Genomic DNA, 27545 nt, shown 5'->3' on the forward strand with positions numbered 1-27545 from the left:
GTATTAGGGTACATGTAGGCCTATTATAAAGGGATTAAACGCCACCAACAGGCGTTGTACGTCTGATGTCTATAAATTTACTTGAAAAAATTTACCTTAAAATTTAGGAGCTGTTCAATGTTTAGAATGCAGGTTAAAACATAGTAAATAAAAAATATAAATGACACACGGAATTCATTAATTAATTAAATGATCTCAATATTTTTGTCCAATTTTGTTAAATTGCATAAAATAAAAAATAACCAATTTGGAATATTTTTATATGTTATCTATTCACTGAGAGTCACTGAAACGTGCATAAAACATAAAATACGGTCGGACTGCGTTGTTTTTCTGTATTTAAAAATGTATTTAAACGCGAAACAACCTAACTTATCTATCAAGAAATCTATCACGATTTGCAACTTATTTTTAACGTGACCTTCGGAGCATGGCGTTGGCATTTCAGATCGAGGCGAATGTTGTGAGCGCGCAGCGTAGGCGTTACGTCACTGAAGTCCTCGAGCTCTGGGAAGATGCTGCTGTATGTCTGCAAATAATAAAATGTTAAAGCAATACAAAGGGAAATAGGCCGCTACCCTTCCATCACACATCTTTTGGACAGAGGGTCGTTCCGTATCGGATGAAATACATCAGCCATACGAGGTATTTGATTTTGGAAAAAATCTTAATATTAACACCCATTGTGCTTTATAAAATGCTATAATTGTGAATAGTTCAGTTATTTCATAGCTTATATTACTGTAATATAAGCGTCTCATTTATTGTCGTGTTTAGTGAACAGTTATTACTGACAAAAGAGGAGCTAGAAATGTGTTAAGCCATGCAATGATGGAGAAGAAGGGCATTGAGGGAGGATGCTCAGGCTTGACGCTGAGAGATTTGCAGTAGCCTACTGAATTATAACGATAGGTTCGGTATTTTCGCAATGTAAATCTACTAAAATAATAATAGCAGATAGTGGTTTTGCGCATTTAAAGGGTTTATTGACGTTGTGTGAGAAAATGCCGATGCTTGATTTGTCAACGCTGTGCATTGAGCCGCCTTTACCTCAGTACAAAAATATACATGAATCGGCATTAAAATAGAAATGAAATACGTGTTGCTTTAAAATAGTATTTATTGGCCGAGTACTGTTCATATAGCTGTTGACATTAAAGGTTTGATAACCTTGGTGTATGAGCTTACAATAAAACCCCACCTTTCTTTTGGTTCAGTCATTTGGTGTGTAAATGGCAGGTGTATTTTTTTCCTACATTATTTTCTATGTAGTGGATTATATTTGTACACGAACGTTGCAACCCCGATTAAATGATTAAATATCTATAGCACTATAATGTCTATAGGGGCAGATTTAATTTTATGAATAATTGCAGTAATCGTGTAATAGAAAAAAACAGCTTTTAGTAACAAAACATTATGTTTTGAATCTGTTAACTATGTGAAGTATTGTTTATTTCTTAAACCAATGTAATAATAGGTGACCCAATAGATGTATTTAATGTAAGTGGCGCCACATGCAATGTGCAAATATGTATAATTTTTTCTATTTCATGTTTAAAATTTTTTTGGCAGGGTCCAATAGTTGCCCAATCTCAGCCTTTGCTGGCCAGATAAAGCACACAGATTCCTTTAAAACACATGAGATGAAGATGACGTGGCCCGTTTAATAGCACACTCCTATATCTTTATTTTTGGAGGGTTACCCTTGCCTGAACTCTAAACCTGCCAATATGTATGGAAGTTCACGCTCAGTGAGCAAAATAGACAGTAATCACAGCGGAGGTAGAAATAACCAGGGCAACACGGGACGCTCACCCCGTCTGCCTCGGTCACCCCGCATGGGCCACCGTCGCACCAACAGCATGGGGGGCAGCGGGGGAGGCCCAGGAGGCTCTGGAGGCAAAACATTGTCTATGGAGAACATTCAATCTCTCAACGCTGCCTACGCGACATCAGGGCCGATATACATGAGTGACAACGAAGTCGCAATCGGCACCTCATCCGATCTGCCCAAGGGTGGGGTGACGACGGGCCGTTTCGGTGGCAGCATCCCTTATAGTGTCAGAGGGGCGGTGATGGGCAGCACCCCTGACATGGCAATGGTGCCGGCAGTGTCGACCGACTCCATGGGCTTTGGAGGGGAGATCCATGCGGCATCAACTGTTCCTCACTCCCTACGTCAGGCGAGGGACAACACCATCATGGAGCTGCAAGCCCAGCTCAAGGAGGTGCTGAGGGAAAACGAGCTTCTCCGGAAAGAGATTGAAGTGAAGGAGAGCAAGCTCAGCTCTTCCATGAGCTCCATCAAAAGCTTCTGGAGCCCAGAGCTGAAGAAAGAGCGTGCGCTACGCAAAGATGAGGCCTCCAAAATAGTGGTGTGGAAGGAACAGTACCGCGCAGTGCAAGATGAGACACAGGTGGGTACCTCTGGCAGGATATGCTTGTTTTTAATTATGGGTAAAAGTGGACATTTATTGCCGAACTGAGAGCAGTTATGTGGTTTCAATGGGATTTAGAGATGAAGCTTGTACTTAAAGGAATTTAGTCTTGAATTAAGATCTTAAATCAGTATAAAATGTGTACTGTATTATCTATTAAAGGGTTTTTCTGTTTAGAAATAGATTTATGAACTAAACAACTATGTTAAAGGGGCCATGTCACAAGACTTTTTTAAGATTTCAAATAAATCTTTGGTGTCCTCAGAGTAGACATGTGAAGTTTTAGCTCAAAATACCATGTAAATAATTTATTATAGCATGTTAAAATTGCCACTTTGTAGGTGTTTGCAAAAATGTGCCGTTTTGGGTGTGTCCTTTAAAATGCAAATGAGCGGATGAAGTGCAAACACGGATCACAATGATGGTGGTTTGATGCAATTCAAACTCAATTGTGAATTATTTTTTCTTTCTCTCTGCCCTAAATGGCAGTGCTGTGATTGGATAATGCAGATTAAGGGGCGGTATTATTATAATAAGAGCTCTTTATGACACCATAAGGAGAGCCACATTTCAACAACCTATTTTTTCTTGTGCTTGTAGAAAATGGTTTACCAAAACTAAGTTACTGGGTTGATCTTTTTCACATTTTCTAGATTGATAGAAGCACTGGGGACCCAATCATAGCACTTAAACATGGAAAAAGTTAGATTTTCATGCCATGGCACCTTTAATAGTCATTTATATCCTCTATAGATTTTTCCCAACTTTGTTCTTGGTGTACCATAGCAAAAGTCTTCCTATTGCTGCTCTAGGACCTGTTCTAAATAAGATACCAGGGTACCCTAGTCTAGTATATAGTATGCATAGTTTAAATATTTGGAATATGCATACGATTTAAACATTTGGCAGATGCATTTCTTCGAAGCAACAGTGTATACACATTTTATCAGTATGCATGCTCCCTGGGAATCAAACCTATGACATTTTGCTCTGCTACTGCAATGCTCTAGCAGTTAAGCTACAGGTTTGCCAAAATTTGTAGTATACAATAGAGCTCATTGTGCCTGTTTACTGTATCCCACAATGCTATGCATTTTACGTCCATTTCAAAATTAAAGGCGGAGTCCACGATGTTTGAAAGCCAATGTTGATATTTGAAATCACCTAAACAAACACGTCCCTACCCCAATAGAATCTGGACCTTCTGTTGATAGACCCGCCCCACACATACGCAACCCGGCAAGGATGTCGGTTAGTAGACACGCTCCTTACTGCTGATTGGCTATAAGTGTGTTTTGGTAGTCGGCCCATCTCCTTTTACAAAGCGTTTTTCAAACATTGTGGACTCCGCCTTTAATGTCAACCCTACATTGTTTGAACAAACTGGCAAGAATTTAGACATTTTAATACCTACACAATCATAATTTTTTATCTCCAAGATAAGGTCTTGTGACAACATTTGAGCATACTACTAACTAAAAGTTTTTGCTACACGATAAACTTATTTTTTGTAGTATAGACTACATATACCCTGCACATTATCCAGTAAGCAGTATCTTTTACATTTCAAACATATCCCTGAACGGGCGTGTCTGATAAGGGCAGACATCCAAAATGTGTAGGGCTGGGTTGCTCCAGGAATAGGCTTGGTCTACAAGATTCCCAAGGTCTCTATTCAAAAGCATTTTTAGATATGTAGAAGAGGCTGAAATATGTGTTATCGGGATATATACTGCTAGTGCGTCACCACAACCTTTATAGAAACGCTTAAAGCTATTTCCAGTAATCAACAGCTTCATAATTAATGGAATGATATCAAACTTATGATTACAACATAACGCAACTAAAACAGCTATTTATAGATTAAGATGATGTAATCATCACTTTTCATAGCTCCAATGCATTTTCCTAGATTTATAGGACCGAGAAATACATGATTAAAAGATCCAGTTTCGTATTACAGTACCTCCACTGAGAAGTGACACTAATGGCCGATCCCAAAATGGACATCCGGGTCCTGCTGTGAGTGGCAGACTGCTGAGTTTACTGCCTGCATGCCACAATATGCTCGATGTGCATTATCTCTAAACTAATAAGGATGAAACACAGAATTTTTTCAGACATCCTTTTTAAAGCTACATTGGGTTCATTTTCTACCCTCCTAAGACGAAGTGTCGGTACCAGTGACAGCAGCGCACAGCCCTCCATCTCCGTTATGTATTAAACACCCCCTTATTTGAATGATTAGCTTCAAATTGTGATTCACTGCAGCATGGTTGTCATGACACATTACCAGACGTTGGTTATTCTCTCTAAGTGTAATCGACATTATCACGCTCCTCGCGCTGTTCGCCTGTGACTGAAATGTACGTGCAAATCATCAGCGAGCTTCAGTTCTTAGCCCATGTTACTTTGTGTTATTTTGGTGATTCTTGGCAAGTAGTTACATGCCTGTTGGGCTTAATAAGACCTTACCATTAATTATGGCATGGTTGTGTGTATGTGTGTGTGTATGATTAGGGAAATGGTATAATTATTGTTGTTCAGTTGCCTTTTGGCTGGTGTCAAGTTTGCAATGTAGTGCTTTTGTCTAAAGGCTGAATTCGGGAATAAGAGATGACAAATTTAGTGCAAATGTGTGATAGGCCAAAGATAAACAGCAGATATAAACCCCAGCTGTCAGTAGCCGTGTGAACCCAGGAAGGTGCAGGGCTTTTTTAAGCCCCTTGTTTAGTTTACTTTGGGGTTTTAGCATCATTGTGTTTTTGTAGCTGTATTGGTAGAGCATTGTGTTAGTAATGCAAAGGTCATGGGTTCGATTCCCAGGGAGCACACATATGTCGCTTTTCCATTGCATAGTACCAAACGGTTTGGTTTGGGTCAGGTAGGCTTACTTTTGGGGGCTTTTCCACTGAATGCAGTACGTCGTATCCATTATTTATTTTTAGTACTACCTCGGCTGGGGTTCCAAGCGACCCGAGCTGATACCAAAACGTGAGACGAAAACACTGTAGATCACTGATTGGTCTGAGAGAATCGTCACTTTCAGCGTCATCGCTATAATGTGGATTAGCCTTACCTTAATGCTAGCTTGCGCTGTCTCGAGTACACTTGTTGTCTTATGTACTTTGCTCTAAATTCCCAAACTCCCTTTTAGCGATGAAAAACATCCACAGCTTTACAATCAGGAACACCATACCAGTTTTTTTCCAGACTTGCAGTTTGTGGCAGCACATTGTGGTGATGCGCACGTCCACATATATGCTTAAATGCAACTTAAATGAGGCTCAGCGGAGCGCGTCAACCGAGGCCATCGGTGTTTGTACAGAAACTGTCATGTGAGACAGAGGTAGTGATAAACGCAATGTGCAAACATCTATTTGTGGTGGTCAATTTAAATTTTGTGGCGGACTGCAATAAATGAATGTATGGGAATGTACAACGACGCTCTCACTTGTATGATGTCACAGCAGTAGACAGCGTAAATATTACGACACGCCTATAATCCCTCCCACTACGAAGTGTTACTAAACTCGATGGAAAAGCTAACCAAGCCAAAGTGAGGTGAGCTGACCTGACCTGTCCCAAACCAAACCGTGGATACTATCCAATGAAAAAAGCGCCAATAGTGAAACAAAATCTATACTTTGAATGCACTGTAAGTTGCTTTGGATAAAGCATCTGCCAAACACATAAATGTCCCTCTCTTCCGATTAATTTTCATGGTTCACTCCACCTATCTTATATATGAACATATAAGATAGGTGGAGTGGACCATGAAAATTAATCGGAAGAGAGGGAATGAGATCAGGGTCAGAATCAGCAGGGACTTGGCAATGTGTTATTAAACTGATATCTGGGTCACAGCATGACCCGGTATTGCAATTCTTAATGTTAAGTAGACAATATTATAACAGTGATAATGATCCTGTACTAGGGTTGCAAAATTCAGGACATTTTTTAAACTTTCCATCTTACACGGGAATATTTAGGAATTGTGGCACACAGATGAAGATGAGTCTGATTTATGTATGTGATACAGCTTGTATAAATGACCCAAAAATTGCTAGATAATTTCCTTTAATACCTTTAGTATTTGGTATAACTTAACTTATTTGGAATATTTCCAAAATTCCTAAGCTTTGCAACCCTATCATGAACTCACCTTTTTGTCAATGCATTTTCTCCATTAGTAATCAGGATACTGCACATTACAGACTGGATATAAACATTTGTCATCAACAAGAACACAGCTCAATGTCCAGAAAATATTGGGGTGGTTTCCCAGACAGGGTTTATCCTAAATGCATGTCCAAGTTGACTTAATTGAATCCATGACCTTTGCACTGCTAATGCAAAGCTACAGTGACATATAAATTCCTCACTTTATTTACTCAAGTTCACTTCTCTCGTCCATCACAGCACCTGCAGACGGCAGTGCAGGCGCTGCAGGCCGAGCTGCGCATTCAGCGTGACTTAAACCAGCTGCTGCAGCCACCCGGGGAGCCGCTGGCCTGCGAGCCCAGCGATGAGCAAGAAAGGCAGGCTCGAGAGCTTTTCTTACTCCGCCGTACCCTTGAGGAGATGGAGGTTCGCTTGGAGACCCAGCGTCAGACGCTTGCTGCTCGCGACGAGTCGGTCAAAAAGCTCCTGGAGATGTTGCACAGCAAAGGCCCCGCCACTAAAATCAGCGAGGAAGATCACGAGCGAACGTGCCGCCTCGCAGATGCCGAGATGCACGCACACCACCTGGAGAACCTTCTTGAACAGCGTGATAAAGAGCTAGCAGCTTTGAGAGAGGTGTGTGACGAATGGAGTAAAACATTTTAATTGCTTATGTATTTCTCTCTTTTGAAATATGATTTTTTTTCTCTTTATTTACTCACACTCATCTTATCCCATATGTATTTGATTTGGTTTCTTCAGTTTAGTGCAAACAAATAATTTTATATTAAAATGTCATTGTTATCTTCTCGTATGCCGGTCAACATAGTAAAGCTAAAACAACTATGCTAAGCAAACAGCTAAGTTAAAACAACTTGGTTTTGCCAATTCAAACCTACTATTTTAAGCCATGGTACGTCAGCAAAGTCCTTAATTATTACGCTGATAGTATAGTTCCTAGCCATATCGGCCTAGAAAATCACAACTTTTTATTTTCTGTTGGTCTTAGTACACAATGTAACCACAGAAGAGTCAAGTTTTAAATAGGAAAAATATCAGAACTCATTTTTGAGCGTGATGCTAATGATCTTATCAGATTCAATGGATTATGCTAAGCTATGCTAAAAGTGGTACCGCCAGACCCTGAGATCAGCTAAATGGATTCCAAAACGGTAAAAAAATAAAATGTTTAATTCTAGGGGAGCTGGAAAATGAGCATATTTTCAAAAAAAGTGGAGTGTCTCTTTAAATATGGCGGCACGTTGATAACGTCAAACCTCATTGGTTCTTGTGTGTTTCTTGGCAAAAGCAATTCATAGCATTATTTTTGAAAACATATTAATTTTAAGGCCTTTTTACAAGTTCCTAAAACAGCTTTGCAGTAAATAAGAAGATGGCAGCTATTTTCCTTGAAGCATCAGAAACAATGCGTATGTGTAATGAACCAGATAACTAAAAAACGTATTTGTACTTATAATGGAGCTGTATAATAGAAACTCAGCATTGCTTCCCCTCAAGGTTTGATGAAATATCTGTACAGCTCTATTTCTGGCTCTGTTGTGAAGGAAGTGCCAACCATGTGTCTTTAATTCCAGGAGCTGCATCGCCGTCTCGAGGGGACGCCAGAGACTACAAAAACCAAGGCTCTTCAGACTGTCATTGAGATGAAGGTATGATTTTAAGCCCTTGTTTTGCGACCTCCCTTGTAGAATTATAACAATTATATCTAGTAAACCTGCAAACATCTGATTTTAGGTAAAATGGAAAGTTTATGTTAAACAGGCATGCAAATTGGTGTAAAATATAAAGAATTGTTTCATACTACACTATAAAGATTAAAGTCACAATGACATGGAAGTAGGGAATGTATTATTTTTCCCGTCGTGAAACGTATTTATCTGAGAGAAACGACTTCTAAAAGGACTTTGATTTGATTGGATCATTGGAAGTTGGGTCATGTTGCTATTTGGTAATCGCTATTTGGTAATCTTTTCCCAGGCACCACCCTCATGCCGGAAGTAAAGACAGATCGTTTTCGAGGAGGGGAGGAGATTAGCATTAAATAATGAAGTAATATGTTACTAATAGATAAGTAACAGATAAGTAATATGTAAAAAAATACCATAGTATAAAAAATTCATAAATTTCATTGTAACTTCAATTAGTAATTAGGTGTTATTGGCTGCATTCAATATTACATTAACACTAAAAACACCAATGAGTACCACAGTATATGAAAATGTTAGTTTACTACCATGGTATTATCATCCTCTTAAAAATGTATTGTGGTGATGTTAAGCGTGTACAATGATGGTATCAAAGATGGTAATTTCAATATTATTTTATATATAACACAGTACCGAAATTCATGTGCTATTGTATTTGTGAGGCACTCCAAATAACGTCCATAACATATGGTATAACTACACCCTCAAAATAAATAAATAAATAAATAATTACAAAAGCGGTCAATGGAATGTTACCTTAAAAAAAGTCCTAATTCGTACTATTAAGGTACACTGAAAAAAATGCAGCATAAAGTTAAAACAACTAAGTTATGCAAGTCAATTCAACTTACCATTTAAAGTTTTGACTTGTAATAAGTTGACATAACTTGACATAACTTATAAAACAATTTGAAATTTTAAAATTTGTTAAGTTGAAGTAACATAAAAATATATGTTGATTTGATATCTCTTTTTTTTACAGTGTACAGATATGTATACATTTGGCACAAATATGTGCATGTAAGGTACTAATATGAACTCTTTTTGAAAGGGTAAAATCTCTGAGAGTGCATGATACACTTAAAAAAAATAATGATAAATGGGTCGGAGCCGATGGTGTAGTGGGCAGCGCTCCGACATGTGGTGCTTTCGCACTTTCGGGGACCCGAGTTCGATTCCCGTGGTCATTTGCCGATCCCCACTCTCCTCTCTGTACTTTCCTGTCCTCTCCTTAATCACTGTCAAATAAAGGCAAAAATGTCCAAAAAAATGGGACAGAGGTGTATGGAAGGACACAACAGAATCATACATTTTGTCATCTTGTTTGTGATGCTTTTATTGTTCTGCTGAAGCAAGATGGTTAGAAGTAAAATGAAAAGAATGTGAAAATCTTACATTTAAAGTCCACGGATTGTTCTTCCAGGATTCTCAGATCGGTTCTCTGGAGCGAGGTCTCAGAGAGCTGGAGGATCAAGTCATGATGCTACGATCCAGCAGCATGCTCAGCTGTGAAGAACGGCAGGAGGAGGCCAAGCAGATGGAGGTGTACCGCAACCACACCAAGTTCATGAAGAACAAGGTATTACATTACCTGTAGAAACTTAAATTGTTCGTTTTAGGATTATTCGTCATAATCATCATAAAAACGCTGAATTCTTGTATTATTTATATGGACCAAGTTAAGCAAGATCTTTCCAGGAAGGACAGCCAGCTCCTCGGCTTGCAGACCAAGTTGGAGACCTTGACCAACCAGTTCTCTGACAGCAAACAGCATATTGAAGTGCTCAAAGAGTCCCTGACTGCCAAAGAACAGCGTGCTGCCATATTACAGACTGAGGTAGTCGATCGCTTTTTAATGGTGTTGACCCATCAGATGTCTTTTTCGCTTTTGTGACCATGTACGTTTTGCAGGTGGACGCTCTGCGGTTGCGTCTGGAAGAGAAAGAGACCACGCTAAACAAGAAAAGCAAGCAGATCCAGGAAATGTCAGAGGAAAAGAGCACGCTCAACGGAGAAATCCACGATCTTAAGGACATGCTGGACGTCAAGGAGCGTAAAGTCAACGTACTTCAGAAAAAAGTGAGGGCTACGTGTCTTAAAAGGTGCAGTGTGTAAATTTTAGCGGCATCTAGTGGTGAGGTTGCGAATTGCAACCAACGGTTCAGTCCACTGCTCACTCCTCACTTTTAAAAAGGATAGAAAAGCTATGGTAGCCGCCACCGGAAAAACATGTTTTCGTCGGAGACAACTTAGTAAAAAAAGTTTGTCCGTTAAGGGCTTCTGTAGAAACATGGCGGCACAAAATGGCGACTTCCACGTAAGGGACCCTCGGTGTATGTAGATAAAAAAGTCTCATTCTAAGCTAATAAAAACTTCTTAACGGTTTATTATAAGAAGGTCTTTATACACCCCTAATGATATAGTTTTGATATAGAGATCCTTCTAAAAATTACACACTGCACCTTTAAAGATAGCATGAAATCAAGCTTGAACATTTAGCTTCACAATAAATGTCTGTAGTCTGTTGTGCAAAAATGATATTTTTGTAAAGTAATAAATTATTCTGATACTAATTATAGTAATATTATGAATACCATAAAAAAAAACAAGAATAAAATCGCATATTATTTCCAGCTGTTCCATTTGGAACAACTTAATACAAGCTATAAAAATCACTAATGTGCTTCCACTAAATATAATTTATTTCACTTTAACCTTATACATCTCATGTTTCAGATTGAAAACCTGCAGGAGCAGCTGAGGGATAAAGAGAAGCAGATGGGCAGCCTTAGAGAGAGGGTGAAATCCCTACAAACAGATACATCTAATACAGACACAGCCCTCACCACACTGGAGGACTCGCTGGCTGAGAAGGTAAGGGTTCCTGTAGCTCAACTACAGCGTAAATTAGGATTTGAAATGCTTAAACGTCCAGGACCTTGCGCTGTAAAACCTCTAGAGGGCGCTAAAACACACCAACAAACTGTGGGAAACATCATCAGCCGTTGTGCCGTCTTGGCGCGCATCCAAATGACATCAGCGTGGTCCTCGTCTAAACAAATCTGTGTTTATTTAAACATTTCATATTCTTTGTACATGCTGTCGTTTTGGCTAATGCATGTCTGCTTGCAAACAGGAACGTATTATTGAGCGCCTGAAGGAGCAACGTGACCGCGAGGAGAGGGAGAAAGCAGAAGAGCTGGACAGCAGTAAAAAAGAGCTGAGAGAGTTGAAGGAGAAAGTCAGCATGCTGCAGGGCGACCTGTCAGACCGTGAGGTTAGCGCTTAATAATGAACCGTCAGTCAGTGTTTAAAGAGAAAAATACAATTCTTTGGAGATCATATAATAGCTTTGTGTAGACCCCTCAGGTTGTTATTCACTAATAATCTTTCAGGATACTTTTATGGTGCTTTTTCTTTATTTAGCTTTATTAATGCTTGAAACTTCCTTATTTACTGTCACATAAAAATGATTGACTGTTAGCGAGTCAACCATGGCCTGTTTAATGATATCTACCTGCCAAAAAATTTGCTTACAAACATATATCTGTTGTGACAGGTTGCTTAATTGCTTGTCAAAACAGATTAACCACATGAGCAATTATTCTGGAAGCCTTTGAATGTAATGCTAAAAATAAGTTTGCTAGCAATACGTTTTTTGTTTGTTTTTTGTTTTTTGTTTCAGACCTCTCTGCTGGATCTTAAAGAGCATGCATCTTCGCTGGCCTCGTCCGGGCTAAAGAAAGACTCTAAACTGAAAAGCCTAGAGATCGCTCTTGAACAACGGAGGGAGGAGTGCATCAAGCTTGAGAACCAACTGAAGAAGGTAAGACGGAGCCTCATAATTTGCTATTTCCTAGTTTTCATATTCAGTATGCAGAATAAGCAGCATTCATGCATGCTTTCTGTGGTCAATGTTGTTTTCAGATGAAGTGCTTAGAATTAAATGTATTTAAAGGATTAGTTCATTTTCTTAAAAAAAATCCAGATCATTTACTCACCACCATGTCATCCAAAATGTTGATGTCTTTCTTTGTTCAGTCGAGAAGAAATTATGTTTTTTGAGGAAAACATTGCAGGATTTTTCTCATTTTAATGGACTTTAATGAACCCCAACACGTATCAGTTTTAATGAAGTTTAAAATTGCAGTTTCAAAGGACTACAAACAATCCCAAACGAGGCATTAGGGTCTTATCTAGAGAAACGATTGTCATTTTTGACAAGAAAAATAAAAAATATGTACTTTTAAACCACAACTTCTCGTCTATCTCTGGTCATGTGACATGCCAGCACGACCTCACGCAATACGTCATCACGTCAAGAGGTCACGGCGGACGTATGCGAAACTACGCCCCAGTGTTTACAAGTGTGAAGAAAGAGGACCGTTCCGACGTTGTTGTATGTAGAATGATACAAATTAATGTCTTCGTGTCAGTTTATTGTAAAATGATCTGCAAATGTGCGTTTCATATATGTAACACGTGACTTTCCACAGTATTACGCAATTACGTGGGGTCGCGCTGGCGTCACAGGAACGGAGATAGACGAGAAGTTGTAGTTTAAAAGTGAATTTTTTTCTTGTCAAAAATGACAATCGTTTCGACCCTTATGCCTCGTTTGGGATACTTTAGAGTCCTTTGAAACTCCGTTGAAACCGCAATTTTAAACTGTTACTTGTTGGGGTCCATTAAAGTCCATGAAAATGAGAAAAATCTTGGAATGTTTTCCTCAAAAAACATAATTTCTTCTCAACTGAACAAAGAAAGACATCAACATTTTGGATGACATGGTGGTGAGTGAATTATCAGATTTTTTTTAAAGAAAATGGACTAATCCTTTAAATATATTAGCTTACAGGTGCATGAATGTACGCAGCTAGATGCTAATGTTCATATGCAAACACAAACTGTATGTCTATTTTATGATGTGATCTTACTATACTCTACAAATCATGGAGAATATCCAGACTATAAATATGCAAATTGGAACGTAGCCATTTTGCTAGTATGGCAAAAAATGAAATATGTTGAGTACGCTATGCGTAGCATAGGTGAGTTTGGGGGCCAGGGGGACAACGCAATGCTAATGGTCTAATCAGATTCAATGAATTATGCTAAGCTATGCTAAAAGTGCTAGCGCCAGACCCGGAGATCGGCTGAAAGGATTCCAAAATGGTAAAAATCAAATATTTAACCCTAACGGAGCTGGAAAATGAGCATATTTTCAATAAAGTGGAGTGTTTTTTTAACATAAGTTATTGTTATCTTTGTGATCTGTTAGGCCCAGAGCGCTGCAGCCAACTCACATGCCAACTCTGAGCTATCCGAGCGCATTTCTTCACTGGAAGCCGATGTAGGGAGGCACAGGGAGGACTCTGCTAAAGCTCAGGCTGAAGTCGATCGGCTGCTGGACATCCTGCGTCAGATGGAGAATGAGAAGAATGACAAGGATAGAAAAATCAGCGAGCTTGAGAGGTCAGTCCATTTTTCACCATCACATATTTTGACAGAAACAGTTCAACCCCCCAAAAAATAAAAAAATGTGTTGTCATTTAACCAACCTCATGAATTTTGGTGTAATGTTGACTCTGATCTTTATCATACAGTGACCATAAAAATGATCCATTAGAGGCATGCAATAGCTTTGTGTGAGGAAAAGATTAAAATATAAATCACAACATTTAGGTTTGGGTGAACTGTCTCTTTAAGTTTGATTATTTGTTGTGTTACTGTTGTTAATGTAACCAGTGGCGGCCAGCAACTTCTTTTTCGAGGGAGCATGATGCAAAGCTCGTCACAACATGTATGTAGCCCGTCATGTGTGTGGTTTGATATTTCAAGATATGTGTTGTGCGTGTCGATGGATCCTGTGTGCATCACGTGTCTTGTCAAAGTGGGTGCCTGCTGCAGACGTGTCTGATGGGTTTATAATAAAAGAGATGCTCGCTTTGCCAGATACTCGCATAATCTCATATGTAATCAGAGTTTAGTGTTAAGTTAGTGTCTTATGAGTATTTCATGAACGTATTTCTTTTATTATAAATCCTTTTAATGTTTGTGCAGCAGGCACGTATTTTGACAGGACGCATGATCACCATGGTTCACATGATGCAACAAACATATATTTTGAATTTGCGACCCCCGGAAGAGAAGTCACCGGCCGCCACTGACTGTAACTAATTTCTTCATTAATTCTGTGGTGTTTAAGCATGATGGTCAAGCATTTGCAGTCTTTGTGCTTGATTGGGTGGATGTTTGACCTGGCCCCTCCCTTTTGATCAAGTGTTTTTTTACGCTGAGTGGCTTTTGAATTTTTGCTTTGTGTCTCCTCCTTTTCTTTTACTTTTTCACCTGGAAATGTGTATCTAGCGTGGCTTCCAGGTGAGTAGACACGTGTATTTTCACACACATAAACGGACCCAGTCCACAAGAGCTTTATTCCCTGCTTTTTCATATTTACGCATAAAATTTGTTAAAGACCCAATGAAATGGTTTCATGAACTTTCATAAAATATGTTGTTTTTTATTTGAGGGACAGTTTATGTTATTATGAATAGCCAATAGGATTCAGTTAAATGTAGGCTAAAGGCTAACTGTTTACCTAAAAATATATAACACAGTCTGTAAAATATTTAGGTAGTTTTTAGTGTTTTCTACATAATATCATCCAGCCTGATCTCATTTAAATTTGTACATATTTTACGAGTTGGCTAATTTGTATTAATTCATACGAAGTTAATCTTGCAAAAACATACATTTTCATGAAAAACCAACAACAACAACAAAACCGAACCCCTAAACCCCACGTTACAGGGGTCAAGGCAAATCGTACCATAACTTACGAATGTGGTCGTATAAATGAATACGAATTAGCCAACTTGTAGAATACTTTTGTGAGATAGCGTTTAATCATTCTAATGTTAAAAAACATTTTCTGAAAATATAATCTTGATATCCTTACGAAATTCATGTGAAATCAAACTTTGATGCTCTCAAGCTCATAATTAGATTATGGGACTTGAATTTCACAGACAGTGTCAAAAATGTAAACTTAAACTATTATGTAGCTTATGGAATATAAAAATTTTCAGAGCTATTAACTGGTATTTTTATACCCCCCCATCCTCACCCAAAACCCCTCCAAATTCTTTACAAATTAACCTAAAAACGATCTTACACCTCACGTTTCTGTTTTAGGCAAATAAAAGAGCAGACAAAGAAACCTTCAGGCAAACACAAGGAGCCTCCAGGAAAGGGCCGAAATGTCAATGATGGCCCGCAGCAGGTCAGAGGAAAATTATACCAGCTTCATCACGACGTACTATACACACACTTCCATGGTTCTGACACCATCAGACCGTGCTTTTGTATTTATCACGAGCCGTGCTTCATCTGCTCCAGGAATCCTTGCGGCAGAAGGTGGAGCGCATTGAGGAGCTGGAGGAGGCACTGAGAGAAAGCGTTCAAATGACTGCGGAGAGAGAGCTGGTGCTGGCACAAGAGGAAGCAGCGAGAAACCACCAGGAGAAACAGGTCAATGCTACAACTTACAAAAAATATTGACTCATGAAATATTAAACTGATATAAATATAAACCTTTATATTAAGAATTGAAACATGCATTCACGTGTCTACTGGGGAAACCAGATTAAAGAAGCTTAAGGTTGGTTTTTAAAAGTGTTTTTCTGGTGGTCTAATCCAGCATCACTAAGAGATCAGCCTAAGCCCCACTAGCTGGTTGTCTTGCCAATCAACCATCTAGACCAGTTTAAACCAGCTGAAGACTATCACTGCAAAAAATGATTTTCAAGAAAAAAATTCTTAGTATTTTTGTCTTGTTTTCAGTAAAAATATCTAAAAATTCTTAAATTAAGACGCTTTTTCTTGATGAGCAAAACGACCCAAAAAAATAAGTCTAGTTTTTAGAACAAAAATATCAAATTTAAGTGATTTTGTGCATAAAACGAGCAAAAAAAATCTGCCAATGGGGTAAACAAGAAATCTTGAACATTTTTCTTAAACACTTAATTTAAGACAATTTCAAGAAAAACATAAATTCACTTAATTTGTATATTTTTTGTCTTAGAACTAGACTTATTTTCTTAGGTAATTTTGCTCATCAAGAAAAAGCATCTTAATTTAAGTATTTTTAGATATTTGTACTGAAAACAAGACAAAAATACTAAGACATTTTTTTTGCAGTGTAAGCTCTAAAATATGGGTATTTTTCATAAAAAATATTTTTTTGCAAAAAGCTGAAATAACTGCATTTTTGTGAAGGAACTTTGTTAGAGATCAGATTCTGAACGATTATCAAAACATACACAGAGTTTAAAATTAGTAAATCATTTTTTGGCTTCAGTTTTTTATAAATTGGTTAAGTGCGCAATCTACTGCACTGCAAAAAAAATATTTTTCTTGAATTTAGTGTTTAAGAAAAATGTTCAAGATTTTTTTGCTTACCCCATTGCCAGATTTTTTAGCTTGTTTTATGCACAAATTCACTTAAATTTGATATTTTTGGTCTAAAAACTAGACTTATTTTCTTGGGTCGTTTTGCTCATCAAGAAAAAGCATCTTAATTTAAGAATTTTTTGATATTTTTTACTGAAAACAAGACAAAAATACTAAGAATTTATTGTCTTGAAATTCATTTTTTGCAGTGTGGATAATCGCTGTCGTACAGATTAACATAAAAACTCATCAGGAAAACTTTTTTCATAGAAATGTTTTCACTTATTTAACGAGATAACTTATGCCGGGGAAAGAGTTAAGCAAGATACCATTTACTAAACCAGTTAGATTTGTCAGGAAACATTTAGGATCGCATTCTGAGATCTGCAGTAACAACTTAATCATTTATCATGATTCATTGCGATGCAATGAACATCAATGGCTGAAGGTTCCCTTTCACCCGTTTTCCTAAACAGATGGAGGAGCTGCTCGGAGCGATGGAGAAAGTGAAGCTGGAACTTGAGTCCATGAAGGCTAAGATGTCATCCACCCAACAGTCTCTGGCAGAGAAAGAAGCTCATCTGACCACACTGAGGGCCGAGAGGAGGAGACACCTGGAAGAAGTGCTAGAGATGAAGTGAGTTACTGTAATGCATCATTACACCTCATCAAGTAAATATTATGAAAAGCATCAAAATCACAGCAGGAATTCGGACCAGTGATGTTAACCGTGGGTGGAATAGTTTGGCCATGTGAGGGTGTTGATGGTCTTGGCCGATGAGAGAGAGATTTACTGATCACTTCATTGTTTTTCAACTGTGGTAATGGTTTGCAATAAATATTATGATGTTGTAACGCAAGAATTTAAAAACATGACACATCTTCCGCATAGACCGACAACAATATACTCCATCCCATCTTGGGATCTGAAGTGTAGCTGACATTAAGTCAAGTGTAAACATGTTTAATTTAAAATGTAGAAATGGCAATAAAGAGCAGATTGTAAAGATTTAAAGCAGATTGCAACATAAACCAAACCCTTTACTGCCAACTGAACAACAGACACAACGGCCATGTGTTTGATCATAAACGCGTGTAATACAAACAAATTTAAGATTTAAATGAATCGCTTTTCCAGATCACATATTTAAAGGATTAAACTTTCCGTCATTAGAACGTTTCTTCAGCTATGGTTCCTTAAAGGGATAAATAGAAATTCTGTCATCATTTATTCACTTTCAAGTTGTTCCAACCGTGTACATTATTTTATTCACTGCAAAAAATGACTTTCTTACTTAGTATTTTGGTCTTATTTGGTCTTAGTAGAAATATCAAAAAATTCTTAAATCAATGATGAGCAAAATGACCTAAGAAAATAAGTCTAGTTTTTAGACAAAAAATATACAAACCAAGTGATTTTGTGCATAAAAGAAGCAAAAAAATCTGCCAATGGGGTAAGCAAAAAATCTTGAACATTTTTCTTAAACACTAAATTCAAGAAAAATTCAAGAATAAATTGCTTACCCCATTGGCAGATTGTTTTGCTTGTTTTATGCACAAGATCACTTAAATTTGATATGTTTGGTCTAAAAACTAGACTTATTTTCATAGAATCATTTTGCTCATCAAGAAAAAGCATCTTAATATAAGAATTTTTAGATATTTTTACTGAAAACAAGACAAAAATACTAAGATTTTTTTTCTTGAAAATCATTTTTTGCAATGAACCTTGTATATTATTTTATTCACTGCAAAAATGACTTTCTTACTTAGTATTTTGATCCTATTTTTAGTAGAAATATCTAAAAATTCTTAAATCAAGATGCTTTTTCTTGATGAGCAAAATGACCTAAGAAAATAAGTCTAGTTTTTAGAAGAAAAAATACAAATTAAGTGATTTTGTGGATAAAACAAGCAAAAAATCTGCCAATAAGGTAAGCAAAAAATCTTGAACATTTTTCTTAAACACTAAGTAAATTCAAGAAAAAAAATCAAGAATAAATTGCTTACCCCATTGGCAGATTGTTTTGCTTGTTTTATGCACAAAATCACTTAAATTTGATATTTTTGGTCTAAAAACTAGACTTATTTTTATAGAGTCATTTTGCTCATCAAGAAAAAAAGCATCTTAATTTAAGAATTTTTAGATATTTTTACTGAAAACAAGACAAAAATACTAAGATTTTTTTTCTTGAAAATAATTTTTTGCAGTGAACCTTGTATATTATTTTATTCACTGCAAAAATGACTTTCTTACTTAGTATTTTGATCTTATTTTTAGTAGAAATATCTAAAAATTCTTAAATTAAGATGCTTTTTCTTGTTGAGCAAAATGACCTAAGAAAATAAGTCTAGTCTTTAGACAAAAAATAAATATACAAATTAAGTGATTTTGTGGATAAAACAAGCAAAAAAATCTGCCAATAAGGTAAGCAAAAAATCTTGAACATTTTTCTTAAACACTAAATTCAAGAAAAATTCAAGAAAAAATTGCTTACCCCATTGGCAGATTGTTTTGCTTGTTTTATGCACAAAATCACTTAAATTTGATATTTTTGGTCTAAAAATTAGCATCTTAATTTAAGAATTTTTAGATATTTTTACTGAAAACAAGACAAAAATACTAAGATTTGTTTTTCTTGAAAATCATTTTTTGCAGTGAACCTTGTATATTATTTTATTCACTGCAAAAAATGACTTTCTTACTTAGTATTTTGGTCTTTTTTTCAGTAGAAATATCTAAAAATTCTTAACCAAGATTCTTTTTCTTGATGAGCAAAATGACCTAAGAAAATAACAAAAAATATACAATTCAAGTGAATTTGTGCTTGAAACAAGCAAAATTATCTGCCAAGTAAGATAATAAGTAAGAAGTCATTTTTTGCAGTGTTCTACTGAACATAAAAGAAGATATTTTGAGGAAAGTTTGTAACCAAACAGATCAGGGGCACCATTCACTTCTATAGTGTTACTTTATTCCTACAATGGTGTCCCGGATCTGCAAAACATCTATATCTTTATTTGTGTTCAGCAGAACAAAGTAATTTATACAAGTTTGAAACAACTTGAGGGTGAGTAATTTATGACATAATTTAATTTTTTTTGGTGAACTATCCCTTTAAAAAGCATCAATGTCTAAAAATGAAAAAAGTACCATCATAGGTCCTAAAGTTACACAATTAAATATTTTAAAATTTGATAGGTAGTGACATAAAGTGTGAAAGAAAATAATTTGTTCACATGCCACATTCATAAACAGTGATAGAAATTTACATATAAATATTTACAAACAATATTTTTATTTGTCTAGAATGGCATAGCTTCAAAAATGTTATATTGAAAGTTTTTTTCCCAATTTTCCTGTATTAATACTTAAAATCTTGGTATTTGGAGAATAGTAGAACAACAAAATTAAAGAGGACTCTAAAAAGTAGCCTAGTGCAAAACAATGAAGTCATGATTAAAGTTTGTAAACCAATAATGTGACCTTTATTTAACAAATACCAATATGCTAGTTTTAATAAAAATCAACCCCCTTAGTTTGAAGTGCACAAAGTAAAAAAAAAAAACATGAGTCACCGATAAACATCACGACAAAAAAGTCGGCTATAAAACCCTAACACTGCATGTTTATCACATTGTATCTCTTCGGTGCACATATTAAAAGCCGAGGATGATTCATCGTTGCACATGATTCGTTCTGTCTGCTATTTCTGTCTCCACACCTCCACCATTAGAGATCTGTAACCGAGAACAAACAAGCTCTCCCCGTCATATTATAACAATTATGCATCGTTATTTTGACAAAATTCACATTTCTCTCAGATGTGTTGAGCTTGTGAAAGCAAAGAACCTGGTCGTTGTCAGTGAGCTAAATTGTTTTGAAGAGCGGCTCTGTAGTACTTAAGTGAAGTGTTGACATTGGGGTCTGACTTCCATTTCCAATTGTCATTCACAGACAGGAGGCTCTGCTGGCTGCCATTAGCGAAAAGGACGCTAACATAGCCCTGCTGGAGCTGTCCTCGTCTAAAAAAAAGAAAACACAAGAGGAAGTGGCTCAGCTCCGAAGAGAGAAAGATCGGTTAGTGCAGCAACTCAAAATGCAGGTATGAACTGCACATACAACGAAAGTGTATGTTTGATATAAAGGCTTTTCAAGATCAAATTGATTTGTTTGCTTTAAATCTTAAAGGGATAGTTAATCTTAAAATGAACTTTCTGTCATCATTTACTCATCCTCATGTTGTTCTAAACCTGTATGAATTTCTTTTTTCTGATGAACACAAAAGAAGATATTATGAGAAATGATGGTCAACACACAGCAGATAGTGACCATTGACTTCCATAGTAGGAAATTTTTTTTTGTAAATATTGTGATAAATGATGAAGAAAATATTTTGATAAATGATGGTAAGCACACAGATGACGGTGCTCATTAAATTCCATCATATTTTTTATTCCTACTATGGAAGTCAATTGTCACTATTTGCTGTATGTTTACTACCATTTCTCAAAATATCTTCTTTTTTGTTAATCAGAAAAAAGAAATTCATACAGGTTTAAAACAACATGAGGATGAGTAAATGATGACAGAATTTTCATTTTAAGGTGAACTTTTCCTTTAAAACAACATTTATTTTGACTGGAAGCTGCATTGATGTTTTGTCTAATTGGGACCCTGTCTGTGCACTGCAAAAAATTATTTTCAAGAAAAAAATCAGTTTCAGTTAAAATATCTACCCCATTGGCAGATTTTTTTTGCTTGTTTTATGCACAAAATCACTTAAATTTGATATGTTTGGTCTAAAAACTAGACTTATTTTCTTGGGTCGTTTTGCTCCTCAAGAAAAAGCATTTTAATTTAAGAATTTTTAGATATTTTTACTGAAAACAAAACAAAAATACTAAGATTTGTTTTGCAGTGTGAAATCCAGATTAAAGTCTCATAATCTCATTTGGAGATTTTCTGAAGTTTTCTCACATTATCTCTGTTTTTTCACCTGATTTTACCCTTTATCCTCCCCACCACTCTTTCCTCACACATGTGCCGCCTCTTTTCTCCTAGACACAGAATCGGATGAAGCTAATGGCGGATAATTATGACGACGGCTACTTGAAAACCCCACCAGACCAGACCAATCACAAGCCTCCTAAATCACCTGATCAGGTCACTGTCCGGTCCTGGAAAGACATCCAGTGTTAACCTCTATCACAATCGCTGAATATGAAATAATTTTATTGTCGCTGTATATTGCTTATCTCATATTCATAGTAGCTTAATCTTAATCGCAAGCCTTTGGGCACCGTAAGAATAATTGGAGGTGTGGTTAGTTTCAGTTGGTTGCTTTTTAATAAGCATTCACACTTGAAACTGAATCGGAAGTGGATCCAAATCCATTTCAGTCACAGTTTCTATATCGCACTTTAAATGAAGCTTTCCTCATCTCCAACGCAGACACCCTCCACATTTCTTTTTTACTGCTTTCATACTGATCATAACTTCTCAACCCTATAGATTTTATTCTTATTCATGACTGTAGAAATCGCCCCTAGGTGCAGATCTAGGATCAGTTTCCCATAAAGCATGTAATATACGGTTTTACTCACGAAGACGGAGAAAGCTGATCCTGCGTTTGCTCTTACGGGTCACTTCTACTTGAAAATATTCGCATACTAACCTGATCTTCTTTCCCATGCTGCACTTGGCTAAAACCCTGCCATCTCTTAACCAATAGGATGATGAGGAGGGCATTTGGGCATAGCCTCACTGGCAGCCATTTTGTTTTAGAAGGGTGAGCATTACTTTGATGGACACGTAAAAGCCAATCTCAGCTGCCCGGTTCCTCCCCATGTAACATTAAACCTCGCCTTGTCTTGCTGTGCCTGTATGAGATGATTGGCTATTTCATAGCAGTGCAAAAAATAGTTTACTATTTTAAAAGCCACTTATTTGATAAATATTTATTTTTGTCGTAGCACTGCTAGGAAATAGCTGATAAATCTCATTTCCCTTGTTTTTCCCCTTTTTTTCTTTTAAAGTTTTGTATCTCTTTGTGGTTAAACATGATCCCAGATGGTGCATTAACGCTATTGAAAAGAATTTGCCTGTAGATAGTTAATTTTCACACGCTCGCTCTACCCTCACTAGATTAAATTCTGTTTTATATAAACAAAATTCCTTTCATCTTTAAACAAGTAAATGCTAAACAGATATGCATTTTATCAATCATCAGTTTTGCAAAAACAAACATTTTGTCATTAATCGCACATAAAGTAAAAATGTATAATTTCTGAATATTTTTGTATTTGTTGTTGCCCCTTTATGACATCATGCACTCGAGTTTGTGTGAAACCTGATGATCTGTGTTATCCCAGCATGACTTGAGAATGTGTTTAAAGAGCATCTTGCGTGCCTCAATGTAAACAAGGAAAGTAAACACAATGACTTAAAAGACTACAAAAGACAGATAGTTCACCCAAAAAATGATACCTGTATAAATTTCTTTGATCTGCTGAACAAAAAGGAGGATATATTTGCTTACAAAGATCTCATTCAATAAAAGTTCTCCGCATTATGAATATTAGGGGCGGGACACACCAAAGCTTTTAAACTTGGCTGAAAACGCCAGGCGGAAGCCGGCTGCCAGCTTTTTTCAACCGACTCCCAGCTTTCTTCGGTTGCTGTGATACTTCTGCTTTGTTTATCAGTCATTGTACGATGTGCCGGTAGGTTGTTGTGATATTTGTCCCACCCCTCTTCCACTGTGATTGGACGTCCGTGTGAGAACTGACATTGACGAGCTGAGCTTTTTACTCAAAGTTGAATATTTTTCAACTCTTGGCGCTGAGTGCGGAAAAACCGTTGAGCTTTCAGCGCAGAAAAAAAGGCCAGCTGCTGTTTTTTTTTTTTAAACGCCACCCTTCCATTGGATACAATTGAAAACATATGCCGGCAGTGGGCATACAAGCTATATAGTAGGTGGTGCCTGCCATCACCATCTTGTCCGCGTGTCACAGTGCATCACTCACGGATAACCGAAAATGGGTAAAGAGGCAGGACGTAGGTGAAGCTGAGGTGGCTGGTTGCTGAAACCACGCCCGCCTAGCTCACTTCTAGTGACCGCAGTATTAGTTCACCCATCACTCAAGTGGCCACGCCCTTAATTATACAGAATTTTAAGGCTTAATATAATTTAAATGGATGAGTTACAAAAAATTCACCCCATTTACAAAATTTACTATATAGACCAAAAACACTAAACATTATTTTCTGCTGTAAAGTTGGACATTTTAACATAGTGGTCTCCCTTTTGGAGCCTGCCTCTAGTGGCCAGTCGATGAATTGCAGTTTAAGTCACTTCCGTATTGGCTTCATCAGAGAGATCGGAAGGTTGCCCCTCGTTTGGATCAGAGTAAATTGGCCTATAAAAAGTGGAGGGATGCATCACCATATGCGTGGGCACTCCTTAGCTGCAATCTGAGAGGCCTCACAGAGAAAAACTGTTTTGATTGGCTGGTGTTTTGTGATTGATTTTGCCGCACCACGCCCCCTTTTTGTTGTTCAGTATGGACAAACTGCCAATTGCTGGAATCATATCGCATAAGGACACAGAGTAAAGCCTTGTTTATACTTGACATGACCGCAAAAATGCCGCCAATAAGGAGAGTTCATGCGCAAGACCTAATTTTGGATGGAGGTGTGCACGAAAACATTTGTAACCGCTTCGCATCCGAAAATGACTAACTTCAGTCAAGCCTGTGACATATCTTTTTGATCAATTCATGCAAAACAATGCATATACTATTTATCGAAAACTCTGAAACTTTGCCATAAAATAAATTCGTAATAATTCTTACATACGATTAAGAATTATTGTCTTATATTTCTATTGAATGTACCACTGAATGAGGAGTAAAATTCAAACCTTAAAACTTTTGTATTGTTTGTTAGTAAAAATATTAATGAAACGATAATGTTTGATAAAGACGTATTTAAGAAACTGATTGTTCCAGTGAACGACGACTACTTTCCTCTTCTTTGTGTTGGTTTCGGACTCGACTGCTTGAGTCGCTCACTATCGTTTCAAAGAATAGTGCAACAGCAACTATAAACGCCTCGTCCATTTCTTGAAACGCTTTTGCGGTGCAGAGCAAAGTGCGATTATAAACAAAGCTTTACTCTCTCTGTGTCGCTCGTCTCTTTAAATGAGGTCATTAGGAGGCATTTCTAAATCTTGTTTTCATAAACAAATGATTACCATCCACTACAGTAAGTTGCCGTGCACACCAAAGCTTTTACGCCCATGGTCGTCGTATGTTTTCGGTTGTTTCCAATGGAGGTGCGGCGTTTTTAAAAAAAGGCTAGCAGCGGGCGTTTTTTTCCGCGCTGAAAGCTGGCACTCTGCAGTTTTTCTGCACTCAACGCTTAGCGCAGAGAATTGCGGGACAAATATCACAACAACCATTAAAAATGAATGAGATCATGTCAAGTGCGAGTGATTTCAATGTTAAGTCAATGTAAAGACGCGTTTAGTGTGGCGCGGTACACGCGATTCTGCTTCATTCGTGCCGCGCTAAACGCCTCATTCGCGCCGCTAGACCTCCATACGCTCATGAACTAAGTTACGCGTCTAGTTTGCCGAATAGCGCGAACTGAGCGTTGCCACGGCAAAAGCGCGAGTTGAAACATTTTTACGCGCCACGTTAACCAATCAGGAGCTTGCTCTAGTAGTGACGTGATTACAGGAAGCGAGCGGAGTCACAGAAGCCCCTCCCATGACACAAATACATTTCCGCGTGAATGTCTCGATGGCTAGAATTTAACGCACGGCTTTCACGTGCGAATGAAGTGAGTAAACTCAAAGTGGCAAACTTGACATGGTAGATGCGAATTTGACGCCTCAACGCGGCTGGTGTGAACCCACGGTAACACTGATCATTACCAATATCAGTAAATAAAACTGAAAAATTAGGGCTGGGTACACTTGGCACTTCGATTTCATTTCTTTTGTATTTGTATGGTTTCGACTCAGTTCCTATTAGATTCCGACATGGTTCAATAAGTTATCAGTGTCAATGTCTTGTTTCTACATCTTAAGCATGTGTTTGCATGCCAACATATCTTGTCTCTTTTAAAGCACCGTGCTGATAGAAATAATGTTGTGCTTGCAGTGAAAAATATATCAGCTCCAATAAGCTAACGTTTGCATATGCATGAGAATAAACCATCCAATAATCTTTTGTTCCGTGCTAATAATAGTGTCTATGGTGTGTAGATAAGATCTGGGCGGAAAGCCGGAGTGCACAGGAGCTCTACACTGGCCACCTGATTATCCCGTACAACCACGCCACACCCTTTATACCTACAGAATCATCTCAGCCTACATCTTATCACACCCGTTGTCCAGGACCTCACCCACAAAGACATTACATTCACATATTCACAGGTAAGACTTGATTTTTTGGAGATAATAATGAACATACTGTAGTGCATTATACTGTTACGCTTTTATTTTCTAGTGGGAGCTGAAGTTTGGATCTTTGGACCCTGCTTTGGATCTCCGGGAGTGGGGCAGTCACGATCAAACCCTCCTCTACCCTCGCATCTCATCTGAACAATCCAAAACCATAAAAGAGCCTCAAACGGTTTCTAGTCTTAATACTGGTGCAGATTTGAAAATATGCAGTGTTCGTTGAATCGTGAATGCAATTTTTTATTTCGTTTCTTGATATGTCATCATGGTTGAGTATACACAGGTTTAGAATGTTAAACTGATCAATGGGTGGTGCTATATAAACATAACTGAATGCCAAACTGTTGTACAACAATAAAAAAAGTGTTATGCTAATTTAACTGCACTAAGTATTAAGACTATTGGATTTCTACTAGATTTATTCGTCTGGTTCTGCTTTACTGAATGACCCTTAACCTTTACCGAAAACTTATAGGACACCTTCAAGAGCATGACGTTAACATGTATAGATAGTGATCGTCTATTTGTCACAACTGGCGTTATGTCAGTGGACCAAATTCATTAACAGCTGCTATAAGAAATAGACATAAAGTATCATAGTAGGATATAAAAAAACGTTGGTTGTGCTCATGAAGGAGTCCAACAAAGGGTGTGTGCAAAACTTAAAAAAAACAACCTTTATGAACGTACTGTTTCGGTTCCTGAGGCCATAGTCGTTTTTTAGAAAACCTTAGACAGGATATTGTAAGATCTGAGATATCTTCATATCATATCCTGATAGCCAGTTTCTGAGAACTCATTGCTGGTCTTATGAACTCTCATAAACATGGATATCATTGTGTCTCAAAGTGGATTTTTTATGTTGCATTTGTGCCTATTGTCTTTGTGTGTTATAAAAGAATTGTTAGAAAAAAACGGATAGTCCATTGAAAAAAAAAGAGTAAAGATAAGATCACGGGTATGAGTGTTCTGACTTTGTATAAATGTGTATGTATATAAATATGTATGATCAATGTTTTCACTCTCTGGTTTTCTTTTGCTTTTGGCTTGAACTGATGGGTTTAAAGCGATTGAATGCCATTAGACTGCTAAAACACACACACACATACATGCACACACACGGAGGATCAAATCCAAAATCATGTGATATGTGCAGTCATGCAGGTCTAATTCCCACATTACCAAAATATTTACCAAAATATAAGCTGCATGCCGAATCTCTCGTACGGCATGTCTGACACTATTACGGTTAACAAAATTAGATTTGGCATATTTAAAACAAAAAA

General features: G+C 37.3%; 1 protein-coding gene across 3 annotated transcripts; it reads left to right on the top strand.

Annotated features, from left to right (window-relative positions):
- The first annotated feature begins 8 nt into the window (after positions 1-8).
- Positions 9-27276, top strand: erc1a (ELKS/RAB6-interacting/CAST family member 1a). Of its 3 annotated transcripts, none has more exons than XR_008640327.2 (19): positions 9-645; positions 1576-2420; positions 6864-7241; positions 8201-8275; positions 9756-9911; positions 10002-10169; positions 10244-10411; positions 11069-11206; positions 11469-11609; positions 12018-12158; positions 13614-13807; positions 14702-14713; positions 15530-15617; positions 15734-15865; positions 17263-17423; positions 20745-20892; positions 21852-21953; positions 26062-26232; positions 26306-27276. XR_008640327.2 is itself a non-coding variant. In XM_055191547.2 (19 exons), the coding sequence occupies exons 2-18, from the start codon at positions 1734-1736 to the stop codon at positions 22546-22548; spliced, it is 2916 nt and encodes a 971-aa protein (XP_055047522.1). In that variant the 5' UTR covers positions 9-645; positions 1576-1733; the 3' UTR covers positions 22549-22578; positions 26062-26219. The 3 variants fall into 3 exon arrangements, 2 of the variants coding, with proteins under 2 accessions (XP_055047522.1, XP_055047523.1); XM_055191547.2 differs by lacking the exon at positions 26306-27276 and adding an exon at positions 22522-22578 and having other exon boundaries at positions 26062-26219; XM_055191548.2 differs by lacking the exons at positions 14702-14713; positions 26306-27276 and adding an exon at positions 22522-22578 and having other exon boundaries at positions 26062-26219.
- Positions 27277-27545: the final 269 nt, after the last annotated feature.

This window comes from Misgurnus anguillicaudatus, chromosome 6 (genome assembly GCF_027580225.2).
Source record: "Misgurnus anguillicaudatus chromosome 6, ASM2758022v2, whole genome shotgun sequence".
Taxonomy (NCBI): domain Eukaryota; kingdom Metazoa; phylum Chordata; class Actinopteri; order Cypriniformes; family Cobitidae; genus Misgurnus; species Misgurnus anguillicaudatus.